This window comes from Metarhizium robertsii (assembly GCF_000187425.2).
Source record: "Metarhizium robertsii ARSEF 23 chromosome Unknown MAA_Scf_2, whole genome shotgun sequence".
Classification (NCBI taxonomy): domain Eukaryota; kingdom Fungi; phylum Ascomycota; class Sordariomycetes; order Hypocreales; family Clavicipitaceae; genus Metarhizium; species Metarhizium robertsii.
Genome location: NW_011942160.1, coordinates 2,068,613 through 2,084,451, shown reverse-complemented (window position 1 = coordinate 2,084,451; position 15,839 = coordinate 2,068,613). Strand labels below are relative to the sequence as shown.

Here is a 15,839-nt window from a genome sequence, read left to right as displayed (position 1 = left end):
ATCCGCAGGTCAGTCGTCATAGTATTCATCATCGTCGCTGAGATCAGCCAACTGTTCAAAGTTGACCTTGTAGCGGAGAATGCCGCCAATGCCACCAAAGCCCTTGACAAATTGGTTACCCTCAGTTGAACGGTCCGACACAAATTCCAGATTAGCACCAAATTCTTTATAGTGTTCAGCAATCCACTCAAGGAAGGACTCCTGGGCGATAATTTCCTTTTCCTGACCAGTAGCAGAATCCAGAAATTTGTCGCGATTGGCCTGTTCCTGTTGTTTTGACAGGTGCAGGATCACCTCTTCGCCATTGCTATCTTTCAGAACCCAGCGGGTAATCTCGAGGTTCTCGAAAATGATGAGGGTCTCGACGGCACCAAGCTCCAAAGCCTTCAGGGTATCGTCGATACCGTAGCACACCTTGCCAGTATCCTGGCTGATTTCCTCGAAGTATTTGCCGATGAGCCTCTTCTCCTGAATAAATTTGACATTTCCAAGAGTCTCGGAAGAAAGTTCAATGGCCTGGTTGAATCCGTTTTCACCACCGTATGAAACATCAACGACCTTGATGACCTTGGTCTGAAGACGGTTGTCGAACATGTCAGAGGCATTCAGGTCATTCTTGAAGTCGGCAGAACCAGCAAGAACAATACCAGCGACATTGACCTTGTCGTTGGTGATGAAGTTTTGCACAGCGAGTTCGGCGACCTTGCGGACGTAGTTGTGACGCTTTTCCTCACGAAGACGAGCAAAACGCAGGGCAGATTGACCACCACGTCCGTGCTTCTTGGGCAAATCGACGGAGAACTTGTGAACGATGTCGCGGGTATTTCCACTAAGAGTACCAAAGAGAGCACCATTACCATCCATGATGATGAAACCAAACTTCTGGTCAGACTCGAGCAGCTCAGCCAGGGCTTCGGTGTGGAATTTATTATCGCAAAGATACAGCGAGGTGTTGATGGGCTTGAAGGGCTCGAAGTCAATGTTGACCTTTCGCTCCTTTCCTTCCTGGGTCAGGATTTCGCCACAGTAGATGACCAGACCATTGGGGGGAACTTTGTTGTACAGCTTCAAACGGTTCTGGGTCGAGGTAATAGCGGACAAGACGGACTGTCGGTTAACGCGCGATTTGATGTTCGACGCAGTACCCTAAAGAGATGTCCATGTCAACGCCGGTCTATAATATGAGGGCCATTCTTTACAGTAGGCGTTTCGACTTACGTATTCTTCAGCCAACATCTTGGCTGCACGCGACACCTGATCCTTTGGAGCTGAAGTTTCAAGCTACATCAGTATGGGAATGTGGTGGGGCGGCTGTTGACACTGTAGAGGGGAGACATACGAATGATGAGGGAGATCATGGAGGTTCCATTGCCTCTGGCAGCCTCAAGACTCTTGATGAGCTTCTTGATCTTCCAGATCTCAATCTATCGGGAGCGATTGTTAGCTTCGATATTCTGCACCAAGTTTGTTATTTCGTCGGCTTCAGGTGGCCCTTGGTCACGGTTGGTGCTCTGCCATCGCGGGGCAGCACCGACTGGGCCTACAGGCAGACAGAAAGAGAGGGGCAGAGCCAACGGGGAGCCCAAAAGAGGAGGGGCTGGCCGTCGCTGACACCGACCACATAGCGTAGAGCACAATTTTTTTCCCTCCTCTGGGTGACAAGACTCACGTTCCTCTCGGCCTCGCTCGCTTGCGCGTCGGACATTGTAATAGCGTTTGTTCAAGACCTTGCAGACAAAATATTTGGATTGGTCCCGCGGGACAGGGCTTTCCCTTGGGCGATAAATAAGAAAAGCAGGGAATTCGGAGAGAGATGGGCGCTGTGCTGCACGCGAAGAAACTGGTGAAGTAGGATGCCGGAGCCAGATTTCAAGTTTTAAGGCCAAGAGATTTTTACCAAGTGCGGTTGAGTTAACCAGACTGTACTGGTACTATAAGTACCTACCTAGGTAGGTACGGAGCAACCAACAAACGCCGGGTGGACGCTTGGTGGGCTCACAGCGTCCGCGTCGGCTAGTACTTGGCAAGCAGGTACCTAAAATCCCGAACCGGGCACTGGGGCCAGACACCACTTGACCACTTGACGTCTTAAGCGCTGAGTGGAACACTAGACACAGAGTACTTAATAAGTACAAGTACCCAGTGCCCTGTACAAATCGCAGAGTGTCCATGTCAAGTTCGCCCAAGTGCCAGGTTTTGGTGTTATGCCCAGCATCGTTGCATACTTCTTAAGTAATAGTATGCCGCAGCCCAATTGTGGACCTGACACAACATTGAATGCTCAAGTCAAGTATGGACTAGGCAGGCAGGCAGCCTATCGCCTGCTGCGACATTTTCAAGCATGGGAAAGTCTGCTTATTACCCTTAAACCCCAGCCTCGTAGGCACAATGACTCTATGCATCCTTTATTAACATGCCTCGAGTTCGTAATTCCTGGTGATTAACTACTACCCTAGGGGACTTCCCGCGCTTCGGCCCACAGACCCACATAACAATCCTGCCTCACTGCGCGCAGACTTACCGCCCGGCATTACCGACGTGCAACGCCGCAATGGACCTCCCCAGTGCCGTAACTGTTCCCAGCACGTTGCACGTCTAATCCAGCTTTACCTTTTGGCCCATGTTACTCCGTCACTGATAGAATCCATCTCATCAAGCGGGCCATCCTTCTACGACAGGCCCTCTGCAGTGCTGTTCAGTCCAGACAGCATATCCCAACCGCTCTCGATGGACTCCCTCCCAACAGAGGTCGCCGAGACCATTCAAGCCGGCCACATCAGATCCCATCCCGACATCAACTTCGACATCGCACCCTCCACAGCTGCAGATAAGCGCGAACCAGTCACCCTCCACAGTCCCCGTCTCAGCGATGACGATCTTCTAAACGACATCGAAGACGACGAGGAAGACATACCCTACAGTGTTCTACACCCAACCCGCAAGTCACATAGTCTTCCTCCTTTACCGGACTTGCGGTTCGAGCAGAGTTACTTGAGGAGCATCGCCAATGCCGATACCTGGTGGAAGGTGTTGCTTATCACAGCAAGAGATCAGGTAAGCTGGCCTATCAGAAGTTACTGTTCTAGAGGCGATGTTGTCTCTTGCGGGGAGTGAGTTGACAATGTAATGCGCTGTGTAGGTCATGATGCCCTTGGCCCAAGGTCTTATTTATAACCTGCTGCTCTGTGGCTGGCAACATTGGAATAGAACTGCCAAATTACATGGCAACACAGCTGGCTCACGAGTGCGAAGGTGGTGGTATGGTGTTAATAATTGGACGATACAAAAGCGAAAGTTATAGTCTTGGCATAATTAATTCAACTGAATCCTGTTGACTGATGTTGAAAGTTTTCTTTTACGTATCCTCGTATCATTAGCCTTGGAAGATTAGGCGCCCTCTCCTAAAGGCAAGCCTGGCGTCATTATGTTGGACGCAGGGAAAATATATAAAGCCCAGAACTATCTCCTGGTCGTGTATTGTCTTCAGCGCGTCATGGCGGTCAATGCCCACCGCCCATGCGTATACTGAGACCTTTTAGCTGGCCGCACATATGGTCAGATCCTCTCCCCGTCCCACTCATCTCTCCGACGGAAAGCACGTAATCATCAAATAGTACATGTATACTCTAATCACAGACATAACTTCCTGACCCCTCAAACTCCATAAAAACAGTTTTCCCAACGCCATGAAACTCCCTTCAAGTAGTGTCGTTGAAATTGCCAAATGGTGATTCCAGTTGAGCATGTGGCTTCTCAGGGCTCCCTCGAAAAGCCAAGGGTGTGGAAGGAATGGCAGATAGAGTCGGAGCTCGAATGGCATCTAGCTTTTCTGTCACATCGCCTGAACCTGTTTGAGTCGGCTCTTTCTTGACCTGCTCCGATGGAATAGAATGTGCCTCTGGTGCCGGCACATCCTGCATCTCAACGGTTCGGGTCTCCGGGATGGTGGCATCGACCTTCCAATCCTGTGTGTCTGGGGTTGGAAGCATGTTGGAACCTTCATCCATTGGAGATAGAACTGTTCTCAGCTTAGGGGGAGTGACGGAGAGTTTCACAACCAAACTTTGGCGCTGATCATCGAGGTCATCCTCGACCATGGCTTCTTCTTCATCAAAGTCATCCTCATCCTCGGACTCTTCGGGCACGTGGGCGTCTTCTTCATCGTCTCCGAATTCAGCCTCGCTTTCCTCGTCGGTACCATCACCTCGAGAGTTACGCTCAGACCAGCCATTTGTGTCCTGATTTGCTGCGGGGCGTCTGGGTCGTCCAGATGCACCAACTGAATGATCATGTTCCAGTTCGGAATTTTCGCCTTGGATACTTCCAGGAGCACTATCACCCACCACCATGTTGAGCCGTGGTGGTGCTCGAATTTGTCTGCCACTTGATGTCGTTACTGGCCCGGTCTCCGCAGGGGTATTGGCCCCAGTATTGCGAGCTGATCGCCTGTAGCCGGTAGAGTCGGAAAAGAAAGCATCTTCGTCATCCGAGTATGTGTACTTGATTCGCTTGCCTCGTGTACGGCCTTCGTACATGGAGAATCCTGGTTCTGGCCGTTTGAACTGCTCCTTTCGCATTTGGCGATATTCACGGCGTTTTCGTTTCTGTGACAACCGTTAGCCCAGACTATTTCAAAATTTTACAGAGCTACAACGTAACGTGTGTGGTAGTAATGGCGGTAGTCGGGGTGTTGTTTTGGTAGAACTCTTACCTCCTCACCAGCCTCAAACCGAGGAATGACTTGTAGCATCTTTTGACTCAACTTCTTCGCCTTTGGGCCACCATCTTTCGTTTCAAGTTTTTCAGCGAGAGCCTTGACTTCTTCAATGGAACCAGCAACACTGAACCAAGTTCTATTTGTGCCTGCCGGATTGCTCTCGCGATATATCCGAAAATTCGTGTCGTCCTGTCCTTCGACCAAGAAGTACCGTCGCTTGTCTCCATCAGATCCCCAAGGTTGTACTGATCTCGGCTGATTCAAATCGTCTTCTTGACGGTTTTGTTTGTATGCCTGGTTAATCAGACCTTTGACAGTGTCGGAGGAAGCCATTGCCCATAGGATGAGGGTGCGCAACAGCGTTAGCTGCGCCATGTTAGCAATTTGAACCACTCTGGACACCATGACACACATACTCGTTCAGTGGGTGTCATTAAGTTGAATGTCGCACCGCCTGACAACGGGTTCTTGTCTTCCCAGGAAGCAGGCCACTGGTTCTTGTGCGACGTGATCGCATCTTCCAGTGCTCTGCCATAATGCCCCAGCCTACAAGCGGGACAAATTAACTTCAATCAGTAACCTTCCAACATGAAATTCTCAATTGTTTGGCTTACTTGACGTCTTGCTTTCGGTTCAGGAGCAAGCCCAGGATTGCGCATAAAAGGTGTTCTACTCGGTCGCCGGGGATGGACTCGACGACATCGCGTTCTAGCTCCTGCGGCCCGAAATGAGCTAGGGACTTCGGAAATGCGTCGCTAAACCGGCTTCTGAACATGACGATGAACTACTGGTGAGTTAGCCGGTTGATCATATTCAGAACATTTGAACACGCGAAGAATTCGCGTCATGGGTAGCCATCTACGCGACTTTCGCGTTCCCGACTGACAACGAGCAGATACGGCTTCAACGCGTCAGAGAAGAATCCCCCCCCTTATTCTCTACTTACCGCAATATCAGGGTTGTCGGCAAGAACATATTCATGTGGCGGTGACGCTGACCGTTTACGTGGTGGCGGCGATGGCTCCTTGGGCGGCTGCTCTGATAGCTTCGGGAAGAACTTCAGGATGCCCGACTTGGACTTGGTCGTCGCGTCATCGCTATTGTCGTCCAGCTCAACGTCCGACGGCACTGGCGACAGCGACGACAAAGATGAAAGGTCAGACGAGTCGTCATCGGCAGTCATGTTGAGTTTGTCCGCAGTACAGGAAGTGAGTCGCGGTGTGTTGTGGAGAAGTGAAGAAAGCCAGGAAGTCTTGGTTGCTCGTTGTTGAGCGTGCACTAGCAAAACCCACGGCCGCAAGCCGCAATCAGAGTTAACCCAATTGGATAAGCAAAGGGGTCTATCAAACGTCTTTGTTCTATGCACGCCTTACAAGCGAATCTACCTCCTTCTAAAATGTCCAGACTTGAGACAATGAGACAGCTGGTATTACCGCTCCCTTACCTGCCTTGCCTTGCCTTGCCTTGCCATGCCATAATGAGCCAACTGGCGTGGTGCCTTGGATCCTTCGTACAAACCATTCGGTGTAATGTTCCAGCACGATGCCATGGTAAGCATCCGCACAACAACAGGTGCAATCTTAGTCCGTCATCAACCGTGCACCACCAAGAAGTTCCTCATAGAATCCCTACCGACTTTTATATGACATATAAACGATGGGGGATGTCCTCTGTCCATTTGTTCGTGGGTGTAGCAGTGAATTCAAAAACCAACCGAAGAATGCCCAGGGTATGAAGCAAAAGGCCCAGATTCAACATCGAATCTACATGCAACTTCCGGAAATGACTTCGTTGTTGCACAAGAAATAGGCTTTCCCAGTGCTGCCAAAGAATGGTGGACCAACGACACCATCGCGACGTAACGGAGGCCCAGACGCAGTGAATCCCGTAAAACTAGGCACCGGCTCATGACTCCCAGGAAAGAGAGCCTCATCTTTCGAGTGCGACTAATAACCCAATTGCTTGGTTATCGTCAACCGCTCAAACAGGGATCGACTGTTCAGGCAGTCCAACCTATACAGACAGTGGTCATTCTTAAACATGGGACCAAGCAGTATCCTCACTCACACTGATTTCCATGGCAATGTCTATCGAACGCATGGGGATCATTCTTCGCATGTCTCCCTAGCATCGAGCCTCTTTCCAGTCCCCTCACCCCTGCACTTGGGGTCTTGACAATGCCACAACGGCGGGTCAGCGATATGAATCGTTATCCGCCCGCCGAGTACTCCAAGGGTCGATGGAGTGTGAGGTTGGTGCTTGATCTCATTTTTGAGGCACGTTTCTGGCGATAATCCATCTTGATCGCCACTTGGCAGGCTCAAGCTGACCTGGCCAACCCGTGAGCCTTTGTCCACGGTATCGTCACATATGGGAGCCCCAATTCTTCGGCCGGTACCACAGCCTCGGCAAATCGCCAGCCCACCTTGTGAACGAGACTTCTTGTCATCTCAGTACCCAAACGCGGCAGCGATTCGAGACAATATAATGAACTGAGTTTTGGTTAGCAGCAACGAAATATAGCATCATAAACGTGTGAAAAGAAGAAGCAAATGTGTCAAATGCATCACATGGACCATCTTGAGAGAATTGCGCGTCTTTACAAACGAGAACCGATGTTCCTCTGCAACTGCGATGAGCAAGGCTTGAGATTCAGATGACACGACGTAGTGGCGCGGGGGCGATTTCGCGTCAAGCGCCGCACGGCAGAATTTGGCTCCTCGGTGCACAGTATATCGCATAGTGTGACTTTGGGACACTGTGCTATGATGGAATTGCTATCGTCCTTCGCAACAGACATATTGTTGAGAAATTAGGAGAGCATCAAGTAATCCGTCGTCTACTTAAATATTATAAAATCACGACAGAGGCCTTTTCTTCCAGTTCTAGGAATTTGTTAATAGCGTATGCTTGGCCATAGCCATTTCGGCAGACCTTAATACCACATCAACTCACGAACCCAGATTGTTGAGTGGGGCTAAACTTCACCCGAAACTCACCCGGAGCTACTCCGTATGATTGGACCGACTACTCGCTTGCGCGGTCCACTCGGAGATCACGTGGTCAGGGCTCCTCCAGCGCTCGAAATGGTCCCGCACACAAAAAATTGTCGCCGAATGTGCATGTAACGCCTCTTTGCTAAAACACCAAGCGGCGGGAGCCAGGTAAATTCAACCCAACAACACACCCCCGGCTCGACAATTTACTGACAGCTTCTGCTCCAAGCAGTTTACTCGAACGATTGCATCGAGTCCACACGAGCCGCCATGGGTAGAGTTATTCGCAACCAGCGCAAGGGTCGCGGATCCATTTTCAGTCAGTGCCGCCCGCGAAATTTCTCGAACTCGATTTTCGACAACGCCTGGAGACAAAAATTACTAACGTTTGGAAATAGCGGCCAACACGCGCTTGAACAAGGCCCCGGCCAAGTTCCGTACCCTCGATTATGCCGAGCGTCATGGCTACGTCCGTGGTGTAGTCAAGGACATCATTCACGATCCTGGTTAGTTTTCCTTCTATGGCAAAACATTTGGATATCGGTTTGGGATATGGGAATTGAAGGCTGATACTGGGGTCTTTTTTCCTTCAGGTCGTGGTGCTCCGCTTGCCAAGGTGTCGTTCCGTCACCCTTACAAGTACAAGCAGGTTTCCGAGACTTTCATTGCCAACGAAGGCATGTATACCGGCCAATTCATCTACGCAGGAAAGAAGGCTGCTTTGACCGTCGGCAACGTCCTCCCTCTCGGTGAGATGCCTGAGGGTACTGTCGTGTCGAACGTCGAAGAGAAGATTGGAGACCGTGGCTCTCTGGGCCGTACATCTGGTGCCTATGTCACCATCATTGGCCACAACCCTGACGAGGGCAAGACCCGTATCAAGCTGCCCTCTGGTGCTAAGAAGGTCGTTCACTCTACCACTCGTGGTATGATCGGCATTGTTGCCGGCGGTGGCCGTACCGACAAGCCTCTCCTCAAGGCTTCTCGCGCTAAGCACAAGTTCGCCGTCAAGCGCAACAGCTGGCCCAAGACTCGTGGTGTTGCCATGAATCCTGTGGACCATCCTCACGGTGGTGTACGTGTTCCCGGCAAGTGGGGTGTGCAATCTGAGACTGATACTGACAACTTTAATAGGGTAACCACCAGCACATTGGTAAGGCGTCTACCATTTCCCGATACGCCGCTCAGGGTCAGAAGGCCGGTCTTATCGCTGCCAGAAGGACGGGTCTGTTGCGTGGTACCCAGAAGACGAAGGAGTAAGGGGTTGGATTTCTTGGTCTCATTGGGATGGTGTTACAGTGGCTTGCTTGCATCTTTTGATGGTACTGCTGCGAGCAGGAGTCTGGTAGCTCAGAAAGCAAGTACTATGGCATTTGGCGTACACAAAATATTGGTTCCCTCTGCTACACCAGTGACGAAAATGGACGATGTGAATATCCGGGTTGGGCGTGATGTATTTGGAACAAAAAAGAACATTTCCTCATATATCCATCTGCAAACTGTGAATCACCTTGGACCAGTTATGCTACATCGGTCTGACTCGTCCAGGGTATGTGTGCGAGACGTGGTATAGAAAACGCTCAAGCATCAAATTGCGATCAAGGCGCCCTATCACCTTGCCAATGTGTTTGACCGGCCAATATTCATTCTGTTGAAATACGGTGAATCATGCCCCCACCTACACCAGGACTGGAGTTGAACCGCAGATTCTACCATGACGTTGTGCGGCCGCTATTGACAGCCGGCTTTCTAATGGAAAGAAAGTATGTATGCGCTGTATCCTAAATGGTTTGGCCTGGCCTTTCGACAACTCGAGTGCGGGCCAAAACTTGAGCCGATACTCTGGAAAGCGCAGCAGACCTCGATTTGGAGTGAGAGACAAGAGTTCCTAGCTCAATCTTACGAAATATAGGCAAGCATGCACAATGGCTTGGGAACTAGCAAGCCTCTGCCCAGATATTGCATCATGCTTCCATAACCGCCCTTTTTGGGTGGTCAATGGGGAAGTCTTCGCTCAGGAGCCTGTCCAGCAAATCAGCGGCGCCAAGGTGAAAAACACGGCAGTCCAATGTCTTATTGGCAATTTGAGTCAGTGGAAAGACAATACTAGCATGATTGAGGCCAGACATAATGAAAGAATCAGGGGCCTGTATGAAGAAGAATTCGTCCGACGAGGTCCTATGCTAGCTTCGCAACTGGTATGTGGCCCACGTCAGCACAAAGTACGGTCGGTGAATATACTCGATACCTCTACGAGCATAAAAGTACACAGTCAGAGTTCTTACAGAGCAGCGCGGCGCGGCGCAGCAGCTTGAGTGACATTTGCCCGCCAATATTCTTTGCGAGATACGCAAACTGCTGTAAATGGGTTCAAGACCGAGACAGAAACCTGCAGCATCTGCCCCACCCGTGACGAGCTGAGCTGGCCAAGATACTCCGGTCGACCCCTCCATCTCACAACTTGGCTGGGAGTACCTGAGCAAGCCGCTTCGGCGTGCCCCGCCATCACCGATGGCTCGACAACCACTCAAAAAATCTCCCACCTTGTAGACCCTTCCACTCCGACTACTCATGTACATCGTCTCTTCCAACCGTTGATATATTCGCATTTGTCCTGTTCTGCATTTCATTTCGTAACAATCGATCATCATGGCTTCTGCAAAGGAATACGGTCTTCTCTGCCTCGAGAACCCTCTTCTCGGTACGTTTGTTGCAACCTCTCTACCCGACACTCTACTACCAGACGTTTTCCCCTCATAGTCAGACCCCACCATGATGATGATGATTATCAGAGCCATCCATTGTAAATGCGCTCGTGGCTTCCAGCTGACCACCACAACTTCTCATCATGAACAGATATTCAAGCCGTTGGTGACCAGGCCCTTCTCGACAAGTATGGTCTCAAGGCCAATGACGCTATCCTCGCCGAGGAGAAGCACCTCCCTCTGTACGAAGACCTGCTCAACAACTACGACGCCAAGTTGATTGCTGGTGGTGCTGCCCAGAACTCCGCCCGTGGTGCCCAGTACATCCTGCCCCCCAACAGCGTCGTCTACCTCGGTGGTGCTGGTGATGACAAGTACTCTGCCATCATGCACGACGCCGTCACGGCCGCTGGCCTCCGCGTCGAGTACCGTGTCGACCCTGAGAAGAAGACCGGCCGCTGCGGCGTTGTCATTACCGGCCACAACCGAAGTCTGTGTACTGATCTCGGTGCTGCGAACCACTACGACCTCGACCACTTGAAGAAGCCTGAGATCTGGAGCCTCGTTCAGAATGCCGAGGTGTACTACATTGGTGGCTACCACTTCACGGGTAAGTCCCCCTCGCACATGGATTCATATGAATTGCATTCGTAGCACGGACACCCTAACCGACAATGTTATGTATGATGCAGTCTGCCCTCCAGCCATCATGGAGCTCGCCAAACAGGCCGCCGAAAAGAACAAGATCTTTGTTCTGTCGCTCTCTGCCCCCTTCATCCCCCAGTTCTTCAAGGATCCCGTCGATGCCTCCGCCCCTTACTGGGACTATGTCATCGGTAATGAGACCGAGGCCGCTGCTTATGCTGAGTCGCACAACCTGCCCTCCAAGGAGCCCAAGGATGTTGTCAAGCACCTGGCCAACCTGCCCAAGGAGAACGGGAAGAGAAAGCGAGTTGCTATTATCACTCAGGGCACCGAGCCTACCCTCGTTGCTGTCCAGGGTGAGGATCAGATCAAGGAATTCCCAGTCCATGCCATCGGCAAGGAGCAGATCAACGATACCAATGGTGCTGGTGATGCCTTTGCCGGTGGACTTTTGGCCGGTATCATGCAGGGCAAGGACCTCGCTACTTCCATTGACATGGGCCAGTGGCTTGCCAGGCTGAGTATTCAGGAGTTGGGACCTTCGTAAGTCACAGAATTTGATTTTATTCCCCTCTTGCCCTCCCTTGAGGCAATAATCATCATTGTTCATTCCGATCATTATATATCTGATCCTATGTCTGATTTATACGGATTGGATAATGATCGCTCACGAATATAACATCAAAAACGCTTAGCCTCGTCACACTCCTTACACCCGCCTCATAGCCATATCTTTCCAACTAAAAAAGAAAGCCTTGGCTAACCCGCTCTGATCATCCAGGTACCCCTTTCCCAAGAAGACCTACCAGGCCTCCTCTTAAAGCCTCATACAAAGGCACAATGATTCCATTAGGTAAAATGAGTGTAGTTCGGCGTTGAGGGCTAAATGGGAAACGGTTTCAACAACGGCGTTTTTGCATCTGTGGCAAAAGGAGCCCCCAGAAGTTGTGGCTCTCTTCGCATAGCGATTCGGTATCCTCCACGATCCGATCAATTTTTGTTCAAATTTGATTAAAGCACGTAAAAGATGCAAAATAGACATGTTTAAAGCGGCGTTCGTATCGAACCGCCCGTCAGATTCATTGGCTTTCTTTCCTTTCCTTCCTTCTTTCTTTTTTTTTTTTAAAAAAAGAAGGGCTTTAAAAGAGGCACTTGTGACTTTCAGGTATCGCTTGTGCAACTGCTATGTCATCCCGGTATCTTGCAAATGTACAACTCGTGTGTCCACTTTGCAAAGTTTGGCTAAGCTGTTCAAGGCCGGGCTGAAAGCTCATCAGGGGGCATGGATAACTCTCAAACGTCCTTTGATAACAAAAGGGAAAGAGTTCGAAAGGCGAAGTGGAAAATCACTTGTTACCATGATAGGCTGTCTGCATAATAGCCTCGTTATAGTTCAACGCAGTCTGGTCCATTTGCAAGTATCTCGCTGCGGTTTCGGCGTGAGCAGGACTCGAGAACTGAGGCTCTGGTCGTCCAGAAATAGGGCTCATCCCAAGACCAACTACGTTTGCCGGTGTGCCCTGATACAGGCTGCTTGGATGAGAGAAAGCAGAAAGCCCCGTCGATTGGGGGAGGCTATCCAAGGCTCGAGACCCCCAAGGCGAGACGGCAGGACCGCTGTTCTGCAACGTAGACTGCTGATTGTCGCCCCATCTGATAAAAGGCGAGCTTCGCGGCACGCTAGTTCCAGAGAATGCCTGGAGCAAGTTGCTCCTATGGGCAGTTTCCGGGCCCGAAACGACAGGCCCTACGACAGGCCCAGTAAAGCTCCGTCTGTTCTGCTGCTGGGCAGTATGACTATTGACAAGGACACCATGGAGATTTCGTCCGGGAGTCGCAAAGGGGTCATCTAAATAATTTCCACTGCTCGTAGGGCGTCTTGGAGAATTGTACGGGCTCGCGCTCTCGCCAAAACCAGTTGATCCATTTGGCGTCATACTGTCGGCAGGCTTTTCAGGCTCAGGTGTATTGAACCAAGCCCACGGCAACGGAGCAAACTTTCCTGAAAGGACGGAGCCAGGCGGACTGCGCTCTGTTTGAAACGAGCCAAGGACATTGTTCGCTGTCATCGTATGCATTCCATAAGAAGATTCATCCGTCGAATGACGCTGCCGTTGAGGTTGTGGTGTGGGTGGCTTCAAGAAGGGAGACAGCATTTCAAACAATGCATCGTCTCGGTCCTCTAAATTTGCGTCGTCTTGAACCCTTTCCTGCTGAGTCGACTGTGGCTTCTGGCTATTCGCGTCAGTATTTAAGTTCTCGAGCAATTGTCGAGGCTCTTCAGCCAATATAACACGGCTTGGCAGGCTACTATCATCCGCATCTTCATTGCCGAGAGGGTTCTTGGATGCCGTGTTTGGTGACGAGGTCGAAGTCTTGGCTGCAGCCTCAGGCGAATCAGACGTAGGTTTGACGCAGTATTCAAAAACGAGGGAGTTGTCGACAACCTTGTAAGACATTGGGAAGTTCGAGTCCTCGGCGAGGAAGTACGCACAGCGAAGAATGTCCAAAATTCTGGCCAAGTTTTCTTGGGATGGCTCCAGGCGAGAGCTGCGGTCCTGCAGATAGGTCTTTGGGGAGCCATCTTCGGTGCAAAAGCAACGGCATTGTTGGGGGATGGTCTCCTCAGATAGGGGGCGAAAGCCACGTATTTCCAAATCCTCCGCAAGGAGATATGGGCAGTTGCTCAACGCCTGGCTGTACGTGAAAATGCAGAGCAAAGTTAACACCTTGGCAAGATTCTGAACCAGCCGTGGTATGACTCCGCCAAATGCTTGAGCAGCAGCACTGACTTCACCCCGACAGGCAGTAAGCCACATACTGTACAAGCGCAGGACAGGAAGAAGCGCTTCCACCATGGGCGTAATCTTGGTAGGCAAATTATTGGATCCATCACTCCCCATATCTTCGGATGCAGCTTCTTTCAGTTCTGATTCGAAGGCTACACAGAAGTGTGAAATAAACAAAGCATTAAATCGTAAAGTAAACTGGTAGAAAGCAGCGAGAGACATTGATTCTGGCGTGGACTTAGCAATGAACCAGGCGCAAGAACCCAAAGTAAAATCAGACGAACCTCTGTAGATAGTCGACGCGACGTGATGAGCAGAAAGATTGACCAATGTCATCTTGAGTAGCGTAGCCGCAGATTTCTCACTATGACATGCTATCTCTAATTTGTGTAGAACCTCGCCTTCAAGCTCTGCTTGTTGCGGGAAGGTCTCACCCTTGTAAAAGAGCGCGTGGAGCCTGACGAACCACATGGGAAACGGATCTTGTGCTGTTGGTGAGGCGTTGTGTCGGGATCTCGATGAATTCGGCAGGTGAAGAGACTTGAACTCGGCTTCAAGATTGGCCTTTGCGTTCGGATGAGGCGCATCGACTGCCCAGGAGCGGTAAAAACTATAGACAATGTCCAGGTGATTGCCCTGGTCCAAATGAACAATGCCCATTTGGTGCTGTGCATATCCGGACTGGGGTTTCAAATGATGCGCAAGGCTATAAAAAGTCAAAGCAGTCTCATAGCCCGAATTCTTATGTCTGGCTTGAGTCCTATACCGAGACAAATCACCTAGACGCAAAAGAGTTGAGTGGCACGATGTCAAAACCATGGCACTCAACCCTGATGGCACAGGGCTAATTCTATCTCCGTTACTCATCGGCTCAACATCAATGCCTCGGGCAACTCTCCTGAGTTCCGGGACATCGTACCGGGCCGACAGACGTTGGATGTATCCCTTGTAGAATTTCTGTGCCACACGAAGAAAGTTATTGTATGACTTTTCCATCTTGCGTCTCTCAACGGCATGCGAAGACTGCTTGAGTCGGCCCTGGATGCGTCGGTATTCGGAGTTGATCATGGTATGCAAAGCCCACAGAGCATCCTCTGTATTCTCCTTGACGGCAAATGCGAAGTCCAAAAAGATGGTGTGGACGAATGCAAAGCGAAACCTCGAGGGACAGTCAGTTTCAGGTTTACAAGGGCAACGGATGTGAAGGGTTGAGGAACATACCTCTCCAAAGTGCCCTCAATAGCCTCGAAATGAGCAACGTCCACTCCAGAGGCACTTTCAGCTTTGAGTCTCTCCAGCTGCTTCATCAAATGCTTCTTCAATTTCAGAGCTTGGCTACAGGCGCCCCTAAGTCAGCCCAGATTTCTTGAGACAAACATGGCGATTTGCTCTGCTTGGAGACGAGTGTCCAAGCCGCGATGAACAGAGATAACACCCAACGGGAGAACGGAATAACACCTACTGCCAGTATTGGCGAGCCTGAGGAGAAGGCGGAGGAGGAGAGTCCATATCGACTGGTCCTGGGCTTGTATGGATTTGGCCAGCCGGATTTGGGGGTTGCGAGACCCGTCGTGAATGGGTGATTGGCACGATAAATGTAGTGAAAGAAAATATTGTCGAGGACTTTTTGTCACCTCATACTCCCGGAAACAATGAAACTCGCGGAAACAATGAAAATGAGCCACCAGCAAGGACGGAGGGTCAAACCACCCGTATGCCGAGTTGACGGCAAAGAGGAATGGCTAGTACCAGGCTCGGCTCGCGGAAGTCTACTTGCTGCGCCGGGGAGGAACTCATTGGAGATGACGGGCGGTTCTGACGAACAGCGCAAGGGTCGAGGATCGAGGAACGAGGAACAGCGACGGCGAAGGAATCAAATTCGGGCAAGCAAATAGGGTCGAGAAGAGGTTCCTGCGCAGCCCGGCAAGATAATTGCGACAGCAGAAGGGAATAACAAAAGTGAGTCTGTGGCGAAGGAAAGGTGAGC

The 15,839-nt window shown here is 50.7% G+C and overlaps 6 protein-coding genes across 6 annotated transcripts; 3 read left to right on the top strand and 3 right to left on the bottom strand.

The window, feature by feature from the left end:
* Positions 1-9: 9 nt before the first annotated feature.
* Positions 10-1,705, bottom strand: MAA_05794 (Eukaryotic peptide chain release factor subunit 1 (eRF1); the record flags this gene model as incomplete). Its single annotated transcript, XM_007823792.1, has 4 exons — positions 10-1,146; positions 1,219-1,268; positions 1,340-1,424; positions 1,670-1,705. 4 exons carry the CDS (start codon positions 1,703-1,705, stop codon positions 10-12), a joined length of 1,308 nt encoding a protein of 435 aa, XP_007821983.1.
* Positions 1,706-2,727: 1,022 nt separating this feature from the next.
* On the top strand, positions 2,728-3,114 carry MAA_05795 (uncharacterized protein; the record flags this gene model as incomplete). The annotated part of the gene is made up of 1 exon (XM_007823793.1): positions 2,728-3,114. The coding sequence occupies one exon, from the start codon at positions 2,728-2,730 to the stop codon at positions 3,112-3,114; it is 387 nt and encodes a 128-aa protein (XP_007821984.1).
* A 584-nt stretch (positions 3,115-3,698) lies between these two features.
* MAA_05796 (uncharacterized protein) lies at positions 3,699-5,900 on the bottom strand (the record flags this gene model as incomplete). The annotated part of the gene is made up of 5 exons (XM_007823794.2): positions 3,699-4,604; positions 4,712-5,083; positions 5,134-5,263; positions 5,332-5,501; positions 5,664-5,900. The coding sequence occupies 5 exons, from the start codon at positions 5,898-5,900 to the stop codon at positions 3,699-3,701; spliced, it is 1,815 nt and encodes a 604-aa protein (XP_007821985.2).
* A 2,083-nt stretch (positions 5,901-7,983) lies between these two features.
* On the top strand, positions 7,984-8,973 carry MAA_05797 (Ribosomal protein L2; the record flags this gene model as incomplete). The annotated part of the gene is made up of 4 exons (XM_007823795.1): positions 7,984-8,032; positions 8,112-8,219; positions 8,307-8,788; positions 8,848-8,973. The coding sequence occupies 4 exons, from the start codon at positions 7,984-7,986 to the stop codon at positions 8,971-8,973; spliced, it is 765 nt and encodes a 254-aa protein (XP_007821986.1).
* Positions 8,974-10,362: 1,389 nt separating this feature from the next.
* Positions 10,363-11,610, top strand: MAA_05798 (uncharacterized protein; the record flags this gene model as incomplete). Its single annotated transcript, XM_007823796.1, has 3 exons — positions 10,363-10,414; positions 10,570-11,028; positions 11,111-11,610. The coding sequence occupies 3 exons, from the start codon at positions 10,363-10,365 to the stop codon at positions 11,608-11,610; spliced, it is 1,011 nt and encodes a 336-aa protein (XP_007821987.1).
* Positions 11,611-12,409: 799 nt separating this feature from the next.
* On the bottom strand, positions 12,410-15,361 carry MAA_05799 (Telomerase activating protein Est1; the record flags this gene model as incomplete). Its single annotated transcript, XM_007823797.2, has 3 exons — positions 12,410-15,011; positions 15,074-15,199; positions 15,315-15,361. 3 exons carry the CDS (start codon positions 15,359-15,361, stop codon positions 12,410-12,412), a joined length of 2,775 nt encoding a protein of 924 aa, XP_007821988.2.
* Between the last annotated feature and the right edge of the window lie 478 nt (positions 15,362-15,839).